The 15,479-nt window shown below is 41.9% G+C and overlaps 1 protein-coding gene across 2 annotated transcripts in view; it reads left to right on the top strand.

Moving 5' to 3' along the window:
- GRIN3A (glutamate ionotropic receptor NMDA type subunit 3A) overlaps positions 1 to 14,376 on the top strand; it is an 80,985-nt gene extending 66,609 nt beyond the window's left edge. The window contains exons 7-10 of one of the 2 annotated variants that reach the window (XM_052775835.1): positions 8,340 to 8,504; positions 9,282 to 9,355; positions 9,744 to 9,827; positions 12,911 to 14,376. In XM_052775835.1, coding sequence (XP_052631795.1) covers positions 8,340 to 8,504; positions 9,282 to 9,355; positions 9,744 to 9,827; positions 12,911 to 13,247 — 660 coding nt within the window. In that variant the 3' untranslated portion in view covers positions 13,248 to 14,376. The remainder of the gene's footprint in view (positions 1 to 8,339; positions 8,505 to 9,281; positions 9,356 to 9,743; positions 9,828 to 12,910) is intronic. The other variant, XM_052775836.1, reaches the window with a different exon arrangement.
- Positions 14,377 to 15,479: the final 1,103 nt, after the last annotated feature.

Here is a 15,479-nt window from a genome sequence, read left to right on the forward strand (position 1 = left end):
TTATGGAATTCCTTTTTTCTCAGTGTTGAATAGCAGGAGTTTTTAAGCATGGGTTCACAGCTGGAAGACATACTGTGCTTTAAAGTAATTCAGTCTTTTGAGTGTAACCCTCACATGACGGCCAGAAAGGAAGGCAGGTCTAGCTGCTTGGGGGCTGGTTATCTGACTGTGGTCCTTATTTAGTCTTCAGTTGTGCTAACCCAACATGTATAACTGAGTTTTTCTCCAGAGACCAAGGTCCAGCAAGCTGGTTCAGGTAACTGAACTGAAGGACTCTGAAGTCACTCAAAAGACTGTCTTTGAACAAAGCCTCACATACTCAAAGGCCTTATGCAATCAGAAAGAGTAAGCAGAAACAAAAGACCACTTGTAAGTGTGTGCCGTTGTAGGATAAGCTCTGCTAAGTCCAGACCTTCCTCTTCCTGAATTATTCTACTTCTACCTCATCTCCCATGAGCATACCCTCCTCTTCATCTACTCCGCTTGGCCAAGAACTTGCAGATTTTAGAACTTGGAATTTCACAGCTGGGACAAATTTACTAAACTAAACAGGGCCAAGCAGGAGACACTCTCTAAACCATAGCTACTCCATCATTACATCAAGAAGCATGGGAGTTATTCTTTGTCTTATCTTTATGTCAGTTTGTATCCTTTACTCCTGTACAGCACAGAAATCTCCGTTATTTAACTCCCTGCAGTCAGTCACAGTAACATTCAACAGATTCACTGAAGTGTGGACAATGTTCAACACAGAAGCAAATAATTCATTTTTTAAAAAGTCTCAGCTTCTAAGTGGGTAGTCATTCACATGGATTATATGCCAAACTCAGACCCAGCAATTGCCTTTTGATAGCTGGAGTAAGGCTTTCTATTTTTCTATGTCTTTGTGATAAATTTGGTCTGTGCCTGTTGACCAAGGGTAATGACCCAAAAATGGGAACATATGTAGGTGAAATGTTAATCAGTATAGCCTTTAAATGGGTGAAATAGCCATCTTCCTTTTTTGTCATTACCTCTTTAGGCTGTACCTGATTCTTATCCACCTGCCACTCTTGCCCACCAAGGTTAATTTTTCTTTAGATTTGTTTTGAGATTCATCTTCCTACTCATCAATTTTTTCTAATCTTATACTGGGAAATTGTATTTCCAGTGGCAAAACTCACTGCTAGCTCTTTCCATGTCTCTATCTGGCAGCACTTTGCTCATTCTAAATTGCGTTTGAAAACAAAGTTGTCTTTGAAAGGCATGATTCAGACTGGGGCTAGAAAATTTGCAGTGACTTCTCAAGCTGAGAAGCCAAATAAAGATGATTTTGAAAGTGCAGAGGTCAGTAGGGCTTGACTCCACTGTTTTGTATGAACTTCTTCAGCAAAAGCACTTGTCCAAAGCATCTTACTCTGGCCAGCACCCATTGGATCATTCATGGGGAATGCAGCTAACTCAAACTTAGAAAGAATTGCTGCAGTGAATTGCATCTTACCTTCTCCACCACAAGTAATTGTAATTGTTGGTAGCAGTGACTGTTCACGCTGATTGCTAGCCACTGGCAATATCGCTTGAGTACTCTTGATTTAAAATTGTCATATTCTAGTCTCAAAGGAATTTCTTTGTTGTAAATTTGCTAAGTCCCTACTTAGGGCAGAGCATGGTGCAGGAGGGAAGTGGGGTTGACAGAGTTATATTTGCACATATTACATCTGGACATAATCAGTGTCATTTGCTTTCAATTTGCATACAATACACTTAGCCCTTCCTCTACCCTACTGTTATTCTCAATGTCACTTCAGCAGGAGCCAGGCTCCTAGGACTTTCCCCTCCAGCACATTAGCTCCACTCAAGCTCAGGAGAGACTGCAAATTCATACTTTCTGTGGCATTTTGGGGAACCAAAATACAGTGAATTGGCAGCTTTGCAACTTTCTGCTCATGGTAGCAAAACAGCTACAGTACTAAGCCACTATGACAGCAGGCAGGGTGGATGGCCTGAACAAGCAAGTTGCCTATCAATTAGCAGTGGTTTTGACTGTTCAGACCAGGCAGTAATGATCAGGGCAGAGTGTTTAGAAGATGAGCTGGCACACTGTGGTTTCTCCAGACAGTATGAAAGAGAAGGCCCCCTCCTGGTCCAGGGAGTAGTCAGGCTTTGGGAAAAGCTAACTATGCATACAGGCTGCTTCATAGCTTTTAAGCTACATTTTTTTAAATGTTATTGTTAAAACCGTATCCTCTATTTCACTTGAAAGGCTTATATATTCTCTATTCACAAGTGTCACAGGACAACTGAAGCTCTAAAACTTAGAGACTGATTTGCACATAGACTGGCTGTTCAGTCAGATAACAACCAGTACATGGAATAAAAAATCATGTATTGTTACATAACACTATCCCAACTATTAACATCAACAACTTATTGATGCTTCACACAAACAGTATCTAAGGTGACATTTACAATAACAGCATATGCAAACATACACATAATGGCAGCCCAAACTGGCCCTGTTACTGCAGACCCACTACTTTCCATGGGTGCGGACACTGGGGAAGGCATAGTGCTGCGCACCTCCTGCCAGTGCCTGACGGAGGGGTCCATGCCACTAATGGTGGGGATGGGTCATTGACCATGGGCTTCCATCTGATCCAGGCCAGGCACACAGTAAAGACAGAAGTCCTTTCATCCTCTCTTCTTCTCTCATCAGTGGTGGGATCACTGACGGCTCTTCTCCAGCGTCTTTGAAGGAACTTGCTCAAACTTGACCTGCTGCAGTTTATGCCTGAATTGGTGATCTTTGGCCTTGGCATCACCCGGGGTGCACAATCAGACAGCGCCTCATTCATCTTGCCATGATTTCATCCCATTGTCATCCAGCAAATTGTCCCTTTCTGCTCTGAGTTTTCCCAGTCTCCTTAAAGGTCAACAGTTAGTTTCCTTTTTTTTATACCAATCATTTGACAACTCAACAGTCATTTTTCTAGCCATTACCTTGAAACTGTGGTTTATATGTTTGTCTCTGGTGGACTGCAGGTGTCAAGAGAAGGCCATGCAGACCCCTCCACAAAGGGAACAAACTGCCCTGTGCTCATATATAAAAGCTGCCTATCAAGTCACCTTTCACAGTACCTTGTTACTAGTGCGTGAAAAACAAACACAAGAACAGGAACAAAGATTTTGCTTCCAAGACAATTTGCTCAGTCTGCACATATGCTGTCTGGGGAGGAGAGCTGGTCCTTGCCCACTGGAGGACTGGGATCATTATGAAGAAGGTTATCACAAAATGACAGACATCGCATTGTAAGGGGGTCATCTCAGTGTGGGAAGAGCCAGAGGCACCTGGACTTGCCCTGGGGAAAAAAATACTTCATGCAATGATCCTGAAGAAAGGAGTGTATTGAGTATGGAGTCTGACAACAGAGTCAGGAAAAGCATGTTTTGAGTCTCCTGGAAATGAGTAGCAGATTTAGATTCACCTATTGAAACTGAAAAAAAAAATAGTTCACTATTTGAGGAGACAAAGCTGTTACTTGCAATTCACCAGCCTGTAATAACACAGAAGCAAACATCTCAGTACCTGATTCAGAAGATATGTGTATTGTTGTTCTTCCCACTATGGACAAGTCTTGGATAATGGATGAGTTGAAAGAAAAAGATCTATTACAAAAGGAAGTGTTTTTCCAGATCTGTGCAAAGCTCCTTACAAGGGGGGAAAGGAACTTGTCTTCCTAATGTGAGACAGTGATTTACAGTATCTTAAAATTTGGCACTTGAAACCCTAAAGCCACAGTCACATGTCTTTCTTTGCTAAGGATAATCTCTTTAAAGAGATTAAATACATACTACTTCAGTGGTCCCACTTCTCTGAGAGCACAGAAAGCCATAAGAACGAACAATGAATAACTAACAGTCTCTGCAGCTACACAAAATGCCACAATCTGGAGACAGGGACAGGTTTTAATACTGTTTAGTTACCTAAATACAAGCATCAGCAGCCGTAGGATTTTGCAAACCTATTGAGATGCCCAAATGAGTTTTGAAATCTGCCCTTCGTATCCATTTATCTCTAGTAAAGCTGGAAATAATTCCTTCTTCACAGAGGTGCTGCAAAATTTAACTTCCTGATCTCAGCAAAGCTTTTTAAAATCCTTGCAGGGAAAATGCTATGAAAAAGGATAGCTTATTATTATAGCTAATACACATGTGATACCCCTATTTAGTATTTGGGTTCAGCAGTGTGTAGCACCAATACCTGTGCTGTGCTGCCAAGTTGCAAAGTATCCACAAAAATCTTTAGAGGCTTCTAATTAGCCAAAGGTGGACCACAGGCATATTTGATGGCTTATTCACTGCTCTCAGTGCAACCAGGGAGAGTAAATCATTTACAGCCTCTTGTAGCAGGGAGTAAAGCAGGAGTTTTGCCCATGAGATCCAATAATGAAATCACTGAATGCTGTTTTTTGTCTCTGCTCCCCCCTTCAAAGAGAATGCAAATATCAGACTCTCGTCTCTGCATCCCCTTCCTTCTCTTCAGGGCCCAAACTAAAAGCCTATAACTACAGAGGAAACAGCAGGAAATGTTTAGGTAGCAATTGCAGATATGGGTTGATAAATTAGAAAAGTCTCTCCAAGGATATATAAAAAAAGCAGATACCTCCACTTCTGTTCTTGTATTTGTTGGTTTTCAGAAACTGCCAATTTCCCAATTTGCAAGTGGCAAATAGCTTAGAGGCTGTTGCCAGTGTAGTGCTTAGCACCCGTTAGCTGTAATAATCACAGGATTGACTGTGGTTGCTTATGGCTTCAGAACCACTTCATGGGCATAATTGAGTTCCTTCTCCTAAAATGCAGGGAGCTACATCCTGAATTTATGATTACAAAGTTGGAGCAAGGACTGTGTTTTTATCCTGTCTTAACAGAGAATACACCACATTATGGGCTTTTATTCCCTCCCCCCAAAAAAGGAAAGGAAAGAAGATATTTCAGTAGAGAAAGTCATCAGTTGGTTTTCTGGCAATAGCCAGCAAAGACTTAACACACACATACCTGACCCCCTACCACTTCAGCAAAGAGGAAAGCAGTGATACAGAGAATCCAATTTATTGCTGCTCTTTCCAAATATATTCTATATATGCACCTACAAATACATGAACAAACTACAAAATAAGTAGTAGAGCTGCTCTGATACTGATCAGCATGAAGCTATGAAAATGAGAGATGCCTCTATCAGATGGTTTCCTTTATTATTTAACATGTGTGTGTCTACAGTAATTGTGAACAGCTGATAAATTGCCTTTTTACAATGGTATGTAAATGTGCTGATATTGCTACAAATAATCACTTCATACGCTGTAAGACACATTGTGCTAATTATTTCTCCCCTACCTCATTTCCCCACTTAATTTAGTCTCAAAAATTTCCCTCTACTGTGCAGCCTTTAACAGGCAGCTCTTTCAATGCATTATTTTCTGTATTGCTAGATGAAATATTATTGATGGTTTGTTTTGGCATTTCCTTTCCTAGGAAAAGATGTCTTGTTTGGGACAATTTCAAAAGCTATCCATTACAAATGAAAAACACATCTGAGATGCCAGTGCTGGAACTTCTTTCACCTGTTTCCAGGGAAGGTAGAAAACTATTCTGCAGAGCTGACAGGACAGTGAGCCAGACCCTCATCAGCATAAATCAGAGCAGCTTTACTGAAGACAAGGGAGTTATTTTTCATGTAAGGAGCTGGCCAAGTGTTCTCTCTGCAGCAGTACCAGAGTGGCATCAAACACCAGCCTCAGACTGGAGGAGACATCTCAGGCATGCAGGAATCCCCACTGCAATTGCCACTGTGTCTCTTTTTATTATTATTATTTTGAATGGCTAGAGTTTTGTCATATGCCATGAAACCTAGTTCCTATTCTCAGAGCAATATAAATGCTCCCTACCATACAACAACCTAACCCTAGCAGATCAGGCCTCCTTACTGATCTCCCCTGCCTTTGGGACTTCTGCATTACTTCTCAAGTAGCTAAGCAAAAGGACCTTCGCCCAGCTGATTCACTGGTTCCTGCCACGAAGGGAGTTTATAGCAATGCCCACTCATAGACTGTTGTTCTGTATGACACCAAAGAGCAGTAACCTGGGAACATATATAGACACAGAGGTGTGTTCTTCAGATAACTGAGCAAATCTATTCCCTTTTAATTATTATTCTATTTCTCATTCAATTTATCCTTACATCTACTGTTAACTCTAAATCTCTAAGGAAGTTGTTTAATACTTGCTCTTGAACATTCTTTTCAGGAAGCAAGTGATTTGCATTAGTGCTTCTTGGAGAATTAACAAAAGCACCAATATGTTCAGCTAGTACGCATAGCCGTCTCTTTGCTTCTTACAGGTACTTAAATATGCTGAGTTCAGAGATGGGCCGTACTGAGGTCTTGGCTCTAAAGACCTCTGAGAAAAATGTCAGACATGGGGACTCATGCTGCTCTTATGCTATATGGGCTAAAAGTTGGGCTTCACTAGTAATTAAGAAACAGGCCAGGTAATGCAGACCTCTAGTCAAACACTTTGGTTTTTCAGTGGTTTAAAGCATTACCACCTGTGATTTTTATGTCACCCTCCTGTTCCCCTAACTGGAAGGACAAAGTATGGGACAACAGGCTCTTGCCAACAAGCAATTCCAATGCTGAGAGGGAAGTTTTGCTTTTAGGTTGAACTGATGCACTCTCAGCATCAGGAAACCCTTGTGCCAAGACTCTTAACACCCTTCTACCCTAGATTCACTTTATTGTGGTTTTCCACTTTCCTTTCCAGGCTGCAGTAAGTTTCTTTAGAAACTGCTTTTACACACACATTATACCCTTCACCAGCCTTGACGTGTTTATTCACTGGTACAAAAATTCTCTTCCCAAAAATTCTGCTCAGTGCACTTTGAGGCAAGCAGGTTGATTTTGGCAGAGAACCCCCAAAATAAGAGTTCATTGCCAGTGCCACATGCAAAAGTTCTCACTCTGCTAGATTGCTGAAGCTCTGCTCTTGTTAAAAATCTGTGATACGCTATCTCGTATCGTTGTGTTTTAAAGAACAGAAATCAAATATGAAGACCAGAAGGAATACTGCTCACAATCACCCAACAAAAGTACACAAAGGGACTTCCAAGTCTTCAGCTTCAATGGACTAATCACTAATCGACTCTGTGGCTTAAAATGACCTTATAACACGATTCTTCAAACATTCTGTAATTTATCTGTCGACTAAATTCAGTTGCTTTTCTGGATTACACAGCTATAGTCATAACAAAGCACAATCCCCACCATCACCCAGCCACCAAACTAAGAACAAACTGAAGGAACTCACAGGTCAATTATCCAGGGTGATAGCATCCCAGATGCCACCTCCTGACACACAACCCCACCCAAAGCAATTTTCTGCTCCTTTTTTTTCTGACATGGGGAATAACATTCTTTAATAGAAAGGCACAAGTAGAACTTGTATGCTTAGAAATATTTCCAAAGTAGCCTGCTGGCAGTAATTATTAGCAAGAGTTTTTAGTTACTGATAAACTCATAACTGAGTTACGGAGGCATGAGAATAAAGGTACTAAGATTATACGTAACATGCAAACCTGACCCACCCATTGGGGTGCAGGTATTGGTAGTACAGATTGCTGCTGTACATGGTTTCTTGGTCTTCAGACATGATTAATGCCAGTAACAGACTCAAATTAATTAAAGGCTTCCTACCCTACATGAAAATGGTGGGTCAGCAGAAGAAGGTGAGAGTGATCCTGTTTTTCATAATTGCAGTCAGGGTTCCTAACAGACACAGTTTCAGTCCTGTTAATGTAGGGTGTGGATGGGTGCCATGTTTGTTCTACTACTTCAAAATGTTTTCTCCACGACCTTTCATCAAGGGTAAAGCCTAAAAAGGGGAAGTTAATGATCAATTCCCAGAAAATAATGAACAGCCGGTCTTAGCTTACTGCTGATGAAGGACTTGCTCTACAGTTCACTGACTGTATTCCGTCAAGCAATATTTGCTTTTACAAATGCAAAGACACCACAAATACTGGATTCTCGTACATGTTCAACACTTAATCTCCTCAGGGGAACAGCACAGGAAAAAAATTCCCTGGTCTTTAGCTGATTCTTACTCCCATGACAGGTCCTTTGCTCTGATTGAACGAGCTTTCTGCAGCACAGAAGGGCTTTGTTGTGAACAGTTTCCAGACTATTCTGCAGTATTTCACCACTCTGTGTTCAGTCAGACCACATTTCCAATGAGAAAACGGAAGTATCTGTTAAAATACACTAACAGCCTACTTCATTAACTTCCCCTTTTGATTTTATTCACAGACACTGCAAATGGGCATCAAGCATTTTTCTGGGCTCTTTGTGATGTTGTGCATTGGGTTTGGCTTGTCCATTCTCACTACCATTGGGGAACACATAGTGTACAGACTGTTCCTACCACGAATCAAGAAGAAATCCAGGATGAAGTACTGGCTCCATACAAGTCAGGTATGTGTTCAGAAGGAACCCTGTGAAAGTCATGTGGCTGATTAAGAAAGTCTGGACAAGAACAAGGTGTAAAAGGTTGCAGGAGCACTGATGATTGGCATTTGAAGTGTGACAGCAGCTTTCGGAATTTGAAGAGGCTTACTTAATGATGGAATGAGAAGCACAAAGGAAACAGTTCAAATATTCACAACTGCAAAGCATACAGAAGGGACCTTTCCATTTGCATTTGTAACCTTACAGCTCTTTTGGACACCAGAAAAAAACAGTGTTGTTATCCTGAACTGGCTAAGCAGAACATTTTATCTCACTGTTAACAGCTTCCCAAACTTTTGATGCATGCAGGAAGTGCCAGGTAACCTCCTTCATTATTCTAGGGAAAATGATGGAAGAAAATTGCTCTAGGTGTTTGCTCTAAAGGAAGAGGGTACTTTGCAGCAAAAGGCACAAAAGGGAAGAGCTTCTATTGCTTTAAAGCAGCACAGTGAAAGAGATCCTTAACAAAATAACAAAGTTTGCCAAGATCCACTCTTTTTCTGAGGAATTCTAACACCAAGGATTGTTTGCAAACTATTTATCAACCTATCACATTGCCCTCCCTTGGGAAACTATGCGAAAATAAATCTGTTGTTAATGACAAAGCACAGACATTGCTTGTATCCCTGAACGTGCAAAATAATTTTGGCACAAGTCCATCACACAAAGCCCAAATTGTTTACCTATTTATGGAGCTATTTTTAATCTTGCTTTTACTAATTTATTTTCTTCTTTTCCCTCTAGAGATTACATCGTGCTCTGAACAGTTCATTTATTGAAGACAAATGCCAGCCTAAGACGAAACGAGTAGAAAAGAGGTAGGAAGTTTTGCATGCTTTAAAACACAAACTACAAAAATTACTTTGAAATGAAATATGTTGTGTCTGGATATCTACTTATGGATCTAATACACCCCAAAGACAATAGAAACAAAAAAAAGGAAACCAGATAGAAGTGACAAGGGAGGGAGAAATGAATTAATTAAACCTAGTTCTTTCATGATTTTGCATACATCTAATAAAAGCACACCCATTCTAAAGACAGGCTTTGCAGTTTTTTAAGTCTGCTGGCCTTGTTTTTAGGTAATTAATTACTCACATACTAAAGCACTGGCAGCTAACTAGGGCCCTGTGAGATAGCTTTACCGTGAATGAGATGTCAGGCAGTATGTATGTTAGAAACTTTTTCAGCTTTCTTATTTTTTAGAATGAGAAATAATAAAGCTGAGAAGAGGAAAATGCAGTCCTTTCAGAAACCTTTGTCTCAAACAACTCTTGTTGCAGAAAAAAAGTAGGTAACAACCTTGCCTTGTTTTCATAGCCTATGTCCTCTGAAGAGGAGACAATCTTATCTATAGCTACCAGGAACACAAGGCATTTTATTAAAACTATACATTTGCTCAGTAACTCAAAACTATTAGTGCACTTTTTAAGGACACAGACAGCAGTATTGCTTTTCTACAGATAAGTTCAGCCACAGACTATAGAAAAAAAAAGTCTTCCAGGCTGTTGCTAGATATTTGGCATGACTGAAACCCATGCATGGAAATGTATGTTGTGTTTAGTTTGTCATTCCTGCACTAATGGCAGCAAATATAAGAAGTGAGCATCTATAAGTTTCTAGACTGCCTATATACAAACAAGTATATAAAAGCACATGCAATTAATTTCCTCTGTTCATTCCTTCATCTTATTGCCCCACAAAGCCCCATAGCGTGGCATGTCTTTGCACACAGCAACTCCTTGCTTTTGATCTTTGAACAGCAGTACCAGGAGCTGACTGCTGCAAAACATTTCCTCCTCCTACACCCTGCTCACTGGGTGGTAGCATTCATACTCCCACAACCTGAGGCACTAACTCAGCCAGAGGAGAGTCTTCCAGAGGAGGGGGCTCTCTATATCTTTGGTGATACAAAAAGCACCAGCTGAATTATTTGCTGAATATTGAGCAGTGCAAAAATTTCATAATACAAGGACATGGCCAGAAGCCCCACAGAGAATGGCTTAGAAGCAGCAGCACACAAATATTATTTCAACGTTGAGAATGAAGATGTGCTGCTTGCCCAAAAACTTCTGCCCACACGGTATCCAGCCCATGTGTGTGTGCACGGACACCTACCCACTGTCCTTGCTCTTGTCATGGTCTGAGCTGCTGTTTGCACAATAACTCAAGACACGGTGCCCAGCTTGGCATGAACACTGATGTGGCAAGGCATGACCCAGAGCTCTCAAATCAGTTATATTACTACAGGGGTTTTTTATTCCTTCTGGGGACTGTGGAATTATTAAAAGCACCAAGATACAGAAAAGAGGTGGACAGAATTTGTATTATGCTATTGCTATTTTCCTCAGGGAAGAAAAGCCACCGTTTTTTTCAGGTCATAACTTTCCAAAAACTAGGACAGCTGCTCAGCATCAGTAGCCAAATTGTGAAGGGTTTTATTTACTTGATGTAACTTGAGTGTTAACTGTGGACTCTGGCCTTTGTTAAAACCACCTGCCCAGACACCCAGACAAAAGCACCACCACCAGTAGCCACAGAAGCTATGTCAGTTACTAACACTTCATCAAAAAAAGCTGTGTTTTGATTTGCGAAAGAAAAATGTATCAGAAATTATGGATTAATGATGACTCTGAGAAATATTTACAAAACAAAGGGCCGCAGCTTCTCTGAGACATGTACTTCTGCTCCAAGGCAAGTTGGGCGCGTTGGCTGCCCGGGCCCCTGGGGACCATGGGCTCTGCAGAGCTACACAGCAGGGAGACAGCCTTGGGCACCACAGCCCCTTGCCAGTAGTTCCACCATTTGCTAGGTGGCCTTTTTTGTCTAGACAGCTGCCTGTGTGGAAATGCAGCATGGTGGCCTTCTGCTCTTGGCGCTGGAAATGCTTTGCCAGTTTCTACTTGCCAAGGCTAATCCTATTCCCTGTCTGAAAAACGCTTAAGTGGCACTTCTTTGTTTTCATCTCTTCAGGGAATTAACATAATTGCATCACAAAACATACATCCAGTTTAGCACAAGACTTGAGACTCTTCAGGTCTTTTATTTTGAAATATGAGAAAATCACTGATCTACATAAAAATAAACAACCCTACATACACATCCCCACTGGGATTCCCTGAGCCCTCCAGAGTGTGACCCAGGCTGGGGCTGCCACTCCTTTGTAAAGCCTCCCCTCCTCCCTCTCTGCCATCCCGTCTTTTCAAAAACACTCCTGATTGCCTCCTCCTCTAAAGAAATTTCCACTTTCCAACTTTCTTCTCTGCAGGCAGGTGAGAAAAGTATCTACTCCCAGGTCCGGACTCCTCCTGAAACCAACTGTTTTCAGCAATCCCAATCCTGAAATCTTAATCCTTTTCCTTAACCTGCTGATTGGTAACTCACAGTAATAGGCATTTTGTCCAAGGATACCCACAGAAGACCTCTATGATGGAGCAGTTTTAAGAGCAACTACTTCAGAGTTTCAACCTCAGTTTATCAATTGAACGCACACAGATCTATCCAAAAGGTAAAACAGGTAGGAAAGCCAAGCTCATGCCCCACAACAGCAAACTCTGTGCTTCCTTATGTTCCAGTTGGAGAGTGGAGGCCACAGGGTGCTCCTCCATTTGGGAAGAAAGCCTGGGAAATGCCCTGATTTGGGAGGGCTGCAGAGTGAAGTTCCCAAGAAACAGAGAGAAGATTCTCTGGAATCAAAATATTTTGGAAAGACTTTTCCACATGAAAACATTGAAGCATTTGAAAAAGTTCCCAAATGGGAATTTCTCCCCCAACACAAAAACTCCAAAGTCTGTCTGTTCTGTCAGGAAGCTCAGGTCTGTACCTGCAGTGTTGGGATACACCACATCATCATGTCCATCACCCAAAGTGCAAGCAGCTACTCAACAAGACTTCAAGACCAAAGGGCACGCTTTCCCCTTCACCTCTCCACACCAACTCTAGGCAGCCTCTTTCCTCCTCCATGGGAGCAAATGCCCAAGCTAGCAGAGTACTAACACACAAAGGACTAACGCTGTAATAAACTTAGGACATTGCAACCACAAAAGCTTTCAGAAAGCTATGCAGGAGGACTCACATTTTCCTGAGCTGGAGTTGAGAGGACCGTAATTTCATAACTAACATAAAAAAAGTTTCGGGGAAGATGAATTTTAGGATTCTGTTCTAGTCTCTGCTATGGTTTAATCACAAAAATTTGGCCATTTACATTCATGATTTGTGCTTCTCTAGGAAAATAATTCCAAGGATAAAGGAACAATATTTCTATGTAATTTGTAACAGCAGCATATTTTTCCAGTAGAATGGCTCACAGGGGAGGGTTGCATACACACAAGAGCAGGCTCTGATTTCATATTAACTCTCACATCTCTGTTCAGGTCCCATGTAGGGAACAGCCAGCAAGCTGTGTGGAATACAGCCAATCTAGGCAACTGTCACCGGAAAAAATATATCTGCACCGATGAAGCGCAAAATGAGGTGACGATCCGACAGCACCAAGACATCCCCCTGCCACAGGTGAGGAGAGAGACTCCAGCTTCTTTAACGACCAATGGGAAAGCAGAGTCCCTCAATGCTGCTAGGTCCTCAGTGATGCAAGAGCTTACAGAGCTGGAGAAGCAGATTAAAATCATCAAGCAGGAGCTGCAACTCGCCATGGACAGGAAATCAGAGCTGGAAGAGTATCAGAGGACAAACAGGACTGCAGAGCCCTAGGCCAGCATACCTGGGCCCCTTCCCCTTTTCTTCCTTTCTCCCCTTCCTCTGTAAAATTTGTAACACACTTTTGTAATGCCAGAAAGAGGTGCAAAAATAAAGCAGGCAATATGCTCTTCATGACAGCAGAATTGCAGCAGCCCACAGCCACTGCCACCCTCCTGAGTCCTCCTCCTTTCATAACAAGTTTCTCATGCTTCTGGCAAACATCAGCCATTCCCAAGGGACTGGAGAAACAAGGAGCATCCAAACAGTGAGAGTTCCTGGTTCCTCCACTTGACAGTACAGTGAGGTTCCCACTTTTTTAGCCCTTTCTGTGTATTAATTCAAAAAAAGGAAAAAAAAAGAAGGAAATTTAAACTGCTCATTGGAAGCATGTTCCTTGTTGGTATGTTTTTGTTGTGCTATCTATGGGTCTAGTCTCCGTTCATGCTAAGGCTCCTTATGATTGCCTCATTACACCAGGTGCTAGTTCTGTGTTGGCAATCCCTTCCCTCCTAGCACAGGCTGTGCTTTCACGAGGCAAATTCTTGCTGGCAAACCCAGTACACAACATTCCCTCAGCTCTGTCAGCACAAATGCAGATGTGGCTACTCTGTGACTGATACAGGAACTCACCCAGCTTAAAAATAACTTGATAAAAACCAAACCACCACCTCTGTCTGCTTCGGAGCCCTGGTTTGGCTTCCACTCCCACCCAGAGAGAAGCCATGCAAACAGCTGCACTGGCAGATGTGAGGGGATGGGTTCACAGTGGCACAGAGCAATGATGAGGGGAAGGGAGGGATGGCAGTACTGTAAATCAGTATTTACCGCTGAAGGAGAAGTACTCACCAATGTGAATCTACTCCCTTAATATTCTCTGTTTTCAACTGACAATAAGGTTCTTTCTGACAGCCAAAGTGACATAAAGGCGCCCTGGTCCATGATTTATTCTGACACCAAGCTCCCACCAAAGTCAAAGGGAGTCACGAAAGCCTCCCTGTGGACCAGGGCTCAATGTGAAGGAGAATGAGAGTTGCGGTTTCAAAGGCAATGTATGGAGTGGAGCTCCCTCCCACCTGGACGATGAGTAGAGGGGCAGGAAGGGTAAGCTGTTCAGCACCTGAATAAAACTGCATCAACCCAACTGACTGTGTTATTTAAACAGGATTTCTATGAATTTTTAAAAACCACTTTCCAACACATCCCCTATTACAGAGAAAAAGAACATTTGTAACACTGTCAGGATTAACTCTGGTCTCTCAGGTATGTCACCGAAGTCATTTTTACCCTCCCTGTATCTCCAGCCACCTGTGTGAATGCTGCCAGGGGCAATGTTCTCACCATGCATGGTTTAAAGGCTACAGGCAGATCTGAAACTGTATTTTGGGGTTTGCAAAAGGCATTCTACCTTTCTGCACCTTTAACCTTTGAAAAACACTTAGAAATGAAAAGCTCTGCATGGACCACTAAAAGCTGATAGCAGCAATACCCAGACTAATTACCCTCATCAAGAGGAGTTCACATTCTATTCCCTGCTCAGTCCTCTGCTTTTGGGCAGCAAGTGTGTCTGCTTCCTTCAATACAGTCAGTAACAAAGGGAAGAGTAATTAGACATGAAACAGGGAAGTAGGATCCAGAGCCCTGCACACTAGATAGGTCTGAAAGACCTAGGATGTCCCTTCTTTCCTTGCTCCTGACAAGGTAGATGGCTATGGGCAAGTCACTTAGGCTGCTTTTGTGGCCTTCCCTTACCCTCCCTCCCTCATTTAGATAATCAGCTTTTTAGGAAGAGGTTTTTATTTGTGTAGCATCCAGTACCTTACAACCTCCAACATCATTTGGTTAGAACAGATGAACACTGCTCTTTTCATTATTATGAGACAAACACTATGAAAGAAATATTTCAGCCCAATTTTATCAGTATGTTTATCAACAGTTGTTATGTCTTTATCTCTACATGCGCAAGCCCAGAAAAAGGTGGGGGTTTTTAAAATAATTGAAAATGCTAATGACCTCTTAAACAAAAATGTCTGGTTTAGTTCAAAGTTGCAATCCAAACACCCGATCTTTCAACAAACCTCTCTTCATTTAAAGACAAAAATTTAAGTGAAAAAACATCAACCACCTCATAATTAATGTTAAGCAAAAATCTGTATTTCTGGTGGGTAGCCTTAGGGGCTACTCCCATGCCACATGCAGAATAGGGATTGCTCCAATTACTGCAGCACCAATTAGAAGCCTTTTGGG

The sequence above is a fragment of the Harpia harpyja genome, chromosome Z (assembly GCF_026419915.1).
Source record: "Harpia harpyja isolate bHarHar1 chromosome Z, bHarHar1 primary haplotype, whole genome shotgun sequence".
NCBI classification, from domain to species: domain Eukaryota; kingdom Metazoa; phylum Chordata; class Aves; order Accipitriformes; family Accipitridae; genus Harpia; species Harpia harpyja.